The 6,555-nt window shown below is 50.0% G+C and overlaps 7 protein-coding genes across 7 annotated transcripts; 2 read left to right on the top strand and 5 right to left on the bottom strand.

The window, feature by feature from the left end:
- Positions 1 to 461: 461 nt before the first annotated feature.
- BDQ94DRAFT_155065 (uncharacterized protein) lies at positions 462 to 955 on the bottom strand (the record flags this gene model as incomplete). The annotated part of the gene is made up of 1 exon (XM_026768411.1): positions 462 to 955. Exon 1 carries the CDS (start codon positions 722 to 724, stop codon positions 464 to 466), a length of 261 nt encoding a protein of 86 aa, XP_026619735.1. The 5' UTR covers positions 725 to 955.
- Positions 700 to 1,100, top strand: BDQ94DRAFT_155063 (uncharacterized protein). Its single transcript, XM_026768410.1, has one exon. The coding sequence runs from the start codon at positions 876 to 878 to the stop codon at positions 1,092 to 1,094; it is 219 nt and encodes a 72-aa protein (XP_026619734.1). The 5' UTR covers positions 700 to 875; the 3' UTR covers positions 1,095 to 1,100.
- On the bottom strand, positions 977 to 1,600 carry BDQ94DRAFT_155062 (uncharacterized protein). The gene has a single exon (XM_026768409.1). The coding sequence runs from the start codon at positions 1,508 to 1,510 to the stop codon at positions 1,346 to 1,348; it is 165 nt and encodes a 54-aa protein (XP_026619733.1). The 5' UTR covers positions 1,511 to 1,600; the 3' UTR covers positions 977 to 1,345.
- A 478-nt stretch (positions 1,601 to 2,078) lies between these two features.
- BDQ94DRAFT_164243 (uncharacterized protein) lies at positions 2,079 to 3,149 on the bottom strand (the record flags this gene model as incomplete). Its single annotated transcript, XM_026769957.1, has 2 exons — positions 2,079 to 2,794; positions 3,095 to 3,149. 2 exons carry the CDS (start codon positions 3,147 to 3,149, stop codon positions 2,079 to 2,081), a joined length of 771 nt encoding a protein of 256 aa, XP_026619732.1.
- A 2,138-nt stretch (positions 3,150 to 5,287) lies between these two features.
- BDQ94DRAFT_155059 (uncharacterized protein) lies at positions 5,288 to 5,494 on the bottom strand (the record flags this gene model as incomplete). Its single annotated transcript, XM_026768408.1, has 1 exon — positions 5,288 to 5,494. A coding segment is annotated over one exon (207 nt), but the record flags the coding sequence as incomplete, so codon positions are not given.
- Positions 5,495 to 5,838: 344 nt separating this feature from the next.
- Positions 5,839 to 6,251, bottom strand: BDQ94DRAFT_155057 (uncharacterized protein). The gene is made up of 2 exons (XM_026768407.1): positions 6,007 to 6,251; positions 5,839 to 5,941 (listed from the first exon to the last, which is right to left on the bottom strand). Exons 1-2 carry the CDS (start codon positions 6,174 to 6,176, stop codon positions 5,863 to 5,865), a joined length of 249 nt encoding a protein of 82 aa, XP_026619730.1. The 5' UTR covers positions 6,177 to 6,251; the 3' UTR covers positions 5,839 to 5,862.
- Positions 6,252 to 6,401: 150 nt separating this feature from the next.
- Positions 6,402 to 6,555, top strand: BDQ94DRAFT_155055 (uncharacterized protein; the record flags this gene model as incomplete). The annotated part of the gene is made up of 1 exon (XM_026768406.1): positions 6,402 to 6,555. A coding segment is annotated over one exon (154 nt), but the record flags the coding sequence as incomplete, so codon positions are not given.

Here is a 6,555-nt window from a genome sequence, read left to right as displayed (position 1 = left end):
GTTATCCACTGCGACAGTGAGTGGCGTAATATGCTGTGGGATGACCTGAGTGGCCGCTTGGTTGTCATTGACCTGGAGGATGTGAAATGGTTGAAGCGCCCCAGGGCCCTTGAATCCGTCTCTGCGAATACGCGGTAAACTCGCTGCGTCAGAGCGATGAAATATAAACCCGGCTTGGGAGGGGTGGACATTCCGCAACACGGCAGTACCTTAAGTTTGTAACAGTGTGTTCGGAACCGTTGCAAAGCATTCCGCCACAAGACGTCGTGGCTTTAACTTACACCGAGTACTAAATACACATTTTGCAACACGAACCCTACATGTTGCAAGAGCGCGACTGCACAGCGGGCTTGGGCGGCGGAATTATCTACACGACCTTCCCAGGCTTTGCAGCTAGAGATACATCCCATCAACCATCCCCCGTTGACCGGACTCCTTCGAAAATCTTCATTCGATTTCACAGCTAGCTCAAGTGCTTGGAGATTACTTGGTTGGCATCCGCCTCAGCAAGAGCATGTGCCATTGCCACGATGTTTTTGATCTGGCTCAAGTTAGCAAGTGAGGGGTGAACAGCAGCGCTCTGGTACCCACCCCGCGTCCATTTAGAACTAAAGACTACAATTGTCGAAGGACGTTCCTCACCACAACAGGTCCTTGCGTCGTACATGCCCTGGACAAAATCGTTGACCACAGATCTCTGCGAACTGACTCGTTGAATTCTCATAGTCAATGGTCAAATGGGTCCGGGCGAGAATTGCATTTTCAAACCAGATAACCCGATTCGACGTCAATAAAAAGTCTCCTAATATTCCAGCTTTCGGAGGAAGATGGTCACATGGCGATTCTGAGTATCGTGGTAAGATGTACGCTGCTCCATGAACGTAGCAGTCTCATCCAAGCGAAGCATGGCATCAAAATGTTTCGCGATTTTGAATACTGCTTCAAATTGTTGCTCTAGCGCATTCGAATCGCCGTGGTCGACTTGGCCTTCCCATCAATCACGTTGTCGGACGGTACCGTCCAGACCCAGGGTGGTTTTCGCCAATGGCAAGAGCAAGGTCTTGGTTTCTGGAATAAAAAAGTATAGGTGGTAAAGGTGGTTTCTGGATTATCTGTAGCCCTCGGCCTCGGCAATTCTGAATTCACCGAGATCAATCTGATTCAAGCGTGCGAGGACGCAGAGATTCACGATCCCATCACCTCCCTCCCGGCGGGATATTCCACGTACTGGGTATCGAGGCTCAAACATTTCTGAGTGGAAGACTGATAACGCCCATGTATTATATAGGCATTACTACGCGGACCATTCTACTTGATGAAGTGATATCGAATCTTCACTCTAGTCCTAAAGGATGGTACAGGCGGTACCCAGGTGCTTGGTAGTGAAAGGATTTATGACAACTGTAGCAGTTACGCATAAACTGTCAACTACCTCGAAGTTTGACATGGTATTTGCCTTTGGTGTAAGCCCGTGCAGGTATGGGTTCAGGTAGTGGAGCAGGAAAGTCATCAGGAATTGCTACGGGATAACGAGATGTGTTGGCAGACGGTGAGTATTGGCTTGATTCTCTATGTCATTGTGCTTACTGATTGATTTCCAGTCGCAGGACAATGCGCTCGATCGATAAGTGTACACTATGTGATGTCTCTCCGTATAGGTGTCAGTGTGTTCAGAGAATCTGTCTTAGTTGCTTCATCATACATATAGTATCATGGATTGATAGGCAGATAAAGGAATCACCCTTCTCATCTACGCTCTCTCACTATACTCCGGACGAGCCTCAGAGGCATACAACACGTCTCATCAGTCCATCTGCTATGTAAAGCCAGTCCCTACTTCCCATGAGTCCTAGCCAGCTGCACACAGGTCTTTTGGAAACACCACGAAACTCAGTGTTACTTGCTCAATTTCTGCCGTTAGTAAAGTCTCGTCTTCTCACTAGCCTGCGCCATTAGGGCCGTACGCGAAAATTCCCCATATACCTATATAGGTCGCCAGCATCAAAAACTGGATAGAGAGGTGGTGAAAAGAGCCCCATGGTAACCCATACCAATCGCACACGGGACCCTTTGATCCATTATTCCTGCTTGAACACCCTTGACTGTGAGGCGGACCGGGTCTGTTGCAATGATTCCATTATCGACGGCAGAAACATTAGAAGATAGACCATTCGCCGGCGCTCACGTTCTGATCGCGGAGGCACAATCCCAGAGGTACTCCAGGTAATCCCTCTTTGCCTCAAACACTGATCGGTGATTGTCCGCTGGTTATTCTGGGCTCGAGTTTGCTGGGGTGCTCGCTGTTGTTGTTCCTCGTTCTGGCTTTCTTCATCCTGCTTTATGGCTGGACGCTGCTCATCCTGGTGCTGTACCCTTTCCGAAACGTCATTTGTTTGCGTCGATTGCGATCCACCATTGCTCGGTGTTGGCTGAATTGCTTGGTTCGGGTCTCCCTGGTAGTGATTCTGACGGGACGCTCGAATGTGGTTGGATTGTGACGAGTCCGACACCCTATGATGCGGCCCTCGCTGACTGACTTGATTCTGTTCTCCTTCATGGTGAGCCTGACTCGCCCGCGGCACATGTACCACATGGTCTGTTTGCGCCACGTCAGACACCCTATCATGCTGCGCTGACTGGACAGCTGGGTTTCGCTGTTGGGATTCCGCTTGGCTCTGCCCAGAGTGGTCGGAGTCCGCACCCGGCGTTCCACCCGACGACATGTGGGCCTCAACCTGGGGTCGACTATTAACGCGTTGCAGTAGAGCTTGTTGCTGCTGGAACGTAGGGCCAACTATTTGTCGCATTTCCGCTTGGAATAGTGCTTCCTGATGTCTTCTAGCCGTCGGGGAAAGCTGCTGATGGGCGATTGCATTTTGAACAGCGATAGCTCGCTGTGGTGCCAAGGCTTGCTGCGATATCCAAGGCCGCTGCGGCCCTAAAGCTCGTTGTTGGAGCTGGAAAGGGTAGCCCCCCTGCGGCTGGAATTGCACGGGTAAGGGCTGCGCTGGATGCACAGGGTTGAATATTTTTTGGCATCTGGGACAAGCAACCAGCTGGTCTCCGGGGAATCGAGGTAAAAACGGCTGCTGACACCCAGGGCAAATGTATGCCCAGGAGGTGGTAAACGCTTGGAAATTGGCATACATTTTCGCAAAATTATCTAAAGTAATGAAGAATGATTGCTGGAGACTCAATCTGCGATGATGAAGTAGTGATAGGATGGTTTGGACAACGCCTTTTATAAGTGGAGTGGTCGTTGATCTGACATGCATGCATTTGGAAGATGCATACGATGCTTTCTCTAAAGTTATGAATTCGCCGAGCGGACGCTTTGATGGGCCCATGACGATCTGTTTGGTGGAGTCAGTGGGGAGGCTAGATTGATGGTGCAAAGACCGGACGTTACAAGGATGTTCCGAATGGTAGTCCTCTTGCTGAAACTGACCCACCTTAATAACATTTGGAGTCTGTTCAACCTCTTGATCTTGGTTGCTTTTGTCCACTAGAGCGCGTACAGAGAGAGAATACAAAAGAAAATGAGCTACGGTCGACATCATATTGACAGACTTGACTTTCTTGAAGTCTTTCCTGAAGCCCAACAACGTGGTGCACACAAATGTGGCAATGAATTTGGAAAGGCCCCAGGTTTTGTACATGGTATCGAAGTGCTAGCCAAGCTGCACCATTTTCTGGAGGTCGGTGTTGGACATGTGTCCCTAAGCTGCGGGTTCACGAAATTGAAACTGTCAGGAATATGTTCAACCGTCCCAGCCACCGAGGCATACGTCTACGGGCCTGAGCCTTCTCCATTCACGAAAGACTTGTTCGAATGCTTATGCGACGGATGCTGAGGCTCTCCAGTCGTGATGTTTATTTTAGATCGACCCAGGTGTTGCTTTAGGTCGGAAGTGTATATTGCACTAGAATGACCAGTCTCGATCTATGCCATATATTCTTGAGTGGCGCGGAAGTTGGCACTTTGGACATGCGTGGCCCTTTTCGAAAGTGACATGCAGTGGAATCGTGGAACTAGAAGGATCTGATTTGTCCTGTAATTTGGCTTTGGCTGCATTGATTTACCATGTCCTTGGACAATATGACTATTCCGGGTAACAATACTTCTTAGACCAATTTGGACCCCATCATGAGCACTGTACATCTCTCTCAGCGCAATAAACCGGTCATCTCTCCCTTGACCTTCTTTCTGCTGTCCAAAAGCCTTTGGCAGTGCTTCAGGGAGACCCACTTTCTGAAAATAGAAAAATAAATATACCGGAACGTAGAAACGCTAGCTACTAGGGAGACTGGAGGCTAGAGTGTTCGTTGAAATCATGCCTATATAGGATACGTAGCTGGGAGCGAGTAAGGGAGTAAATAAAGCACGGTTGTCACGTGGTGATAGGTAAGCGGCCTTGCCTACTAGGGAGTAGGTGCTCCAACAGAATATGTAGAGCTAAAATAGAAGGTAAAAATAAAAATGAAAATTAGATAAGATAAAATGAAATGAAACAACCCAGTTTCGATGAGTCTGTAGCGAGACTCGCATCAAGGGCCTGCCTGCTGCTTACTTTCTTTACCCGCTTCATCAGTGTGGTACATTCGCGTAAAAATGCCAGCATCGAGTTTCCCAGCCTGTAGCGGTCGGAACGTACCCTTTCCCGTACCTGCAGATCCTTCCTTGGTGACACATAACAGGGACTGGTCCTTATGCGCTCCTGTCATACGCATAATTGCCGTGCTGCCAGGCCATCATCTATTTCGATATCTACTTATCCCATGAACAGTCTGACTTCTGTTGGTCATATCCGATATGATCGATCTTCCAGGGTCCCTATTGTTTAGGAGCGCGTGTGACTGCTTGGAGCTTGCTACGGTGCACATGAATACTGCATTCTCTCCTACGCATGCAAGGGCAGTGTATGTTGACTGTATTCTTATGGACCGGAGGATTCAGTCAAGCGTGTTTGGCAGCAAAGACTGTAGAGTTATTACAGAGGCTTTAATGAAAATCAGGGATTGACGAGTACGGGGCTACTACAGGAATTGGTTGCGTTATGTAGACGAACGTGAATTCTCAAAATATACCTTGGTAGAGGAGCGATTTGAACAATTTGCCTACGATCCTTCAATCAATCTACCACGATAACGATGGTCTAGGCTAACGACCTGGAAGTGCTGATCTCTATCGAGTTGGTGTGGGGCGGGGGATTACTTTCTCCCGCCCCGAGGGTAATGGTAGTGGATTAACCAAGTCGACAGCGGTCGGGTACTGAGCACCGGTGCTCTAGAAACTGGAAAGTACAGTAATACGACGAAAGAAGGAATCGGTAGCCACTGTGCTCTGTCGGACCACGGTTGCCCAACTGTTTCCAGGTGGTCGCCACTGAGCCCACTGGTCAGATCTGGAACCGTTTTCCAAGTATCGTTGTGTACCTGAGACGCCTATTGACCAACCATGAGTCGCACACATCTTCGCCCTGCCCATGCCCACGCCTATCCTCTTTCAACCAGATGGCGTCTTGGACTGAAGGCCTGCATGGTCATTTGGGGAGATGGCTTCGGGTTTTGCTCTTCGTTTCAAGGTCACCATGTGCCCCTGGACATTGGGTAGGAGGGAGCACACACAGAGATGACCGGATACCGTACCCAGCACTTTAACGACTCCTGAAGTTCCTCTGCACCACATGATGGTCGTTGACTTGAATCTGGCGAGGCTGGATGCTAGTGCTGCACCGTTGGTCTTGCCGGGCGACCGGAGCGCTTGGAGATATAAGGCCGGCCTCTCCCAGTCCTGTTCACTCCAGGACCAGGCTTCTTGTCCTCACTCACTGGAACGCGCCAGCGCAACAGTGTGCACCTTCACAGGAATGGCGGGCCTGTGTCGTACGATCTCTCCGGAGATATCCCCTGACAGGAATGGTGGGCCTGTTTAGTATCAATCTCCCCGGAGATAGCCCCTGACAGGAATGGTGGGCCTGTTTAGTATTAATCTCTCCGGAGATATCCCCTTCATGGCCATGGGCCCCATGTCGTATCACCTGTGCCCTGGACCGTTCCCAGATGAAAAGGTTCTTTCTGTTCTTAGGACCCCGTTCTGAGACACCCCAGCTATGGGCAGCCACCTCTACGCGGTGCTGGGGACTAGTACTTGCCAGAGTATATCCACTCGTCATGACGCAAGGAAGCCAAGGTCTGCTCGCGCCATGCCGTCGGTTCTTACCGGCATCGGTGCAACATCGTGCATCACAGCCAGAATGGAGGCCCGTATGGAACGGAGGTCCGTATCCGTCAATGCCCGCTGCCAGTCATGTACAATAGTTAGCTTAGATGTTGTGGTACAATGTATACAGTATTCACTCGGATTCGGTTCCATCTGTAGTATATCCTGGTCCTGAACAATGACGCAGACGACGTCGCGAGTCCTGGGTAATTCCCTCCGGTTCGCTTCGGACAAGCAGTCTGCGAGTCGGTGTATGTCTGGCAAATCGATTGCTTGTTGCATACTGTACTCTACGTTCAGACGCGTTCGAACGCCTTCAGATGGTCCGCTCG

The sequence above is a fragment of the Aspergillus welwitschiae genome (genome assembly GCF_003344945.1).
Source record: "Aspergillus welwitschiae strain CBS 139.54b unplaced genomic scaffold BDQ94scaffold_91, whole genome shotgun sequence".
Taxonomy (NCBI): domain Eukaryota; kingdom Fungi; phylum Ascomycota; class Eurotiomycetes; order Eurotiales; family Aspergillaceae; genus Aspergillus; species Aspergillus welwitschiae.
The sequence above is the reverse complement of the archived record's forward strand: the minus strand, read 5'-3'. Positions and strand labels throughout refer to the sequence as shown.

Excerpts from the sequence above, each read along its gene's own strand:
- BDQ94DRAFT_155062 (XM_026768409.1), bottom strand. The coding sequence starts at position 1,510 with ATGACTTTCCTGCTCCACTACCTGAACCCATACCTGCACGGGCTTACA.
- BDQ94DRAFT_155063 (XM_026768410.1), top strand. The coding sequence starts at position 876 with ATGAACGTAGCAGTCTCATCCAAGCGAAGCATGGCATCAAAATGTTTC.
- BDQ94DRAFT_155057 (XM_026768407.1), bottom strand. The coding sequence starts at position 6,176 with ATGACGAGTGGATATACTCTGGCAAGTACTAGTCCCCAGCACCGCGTA. Across the intron at positions 5,942-6,006 it reads GCCCATGGCCATGAAGGGGA|TGATACTAAACAGGCCCACC; the intron begins TATCTCCGGAGA and ends CTCCGGGGAGAT.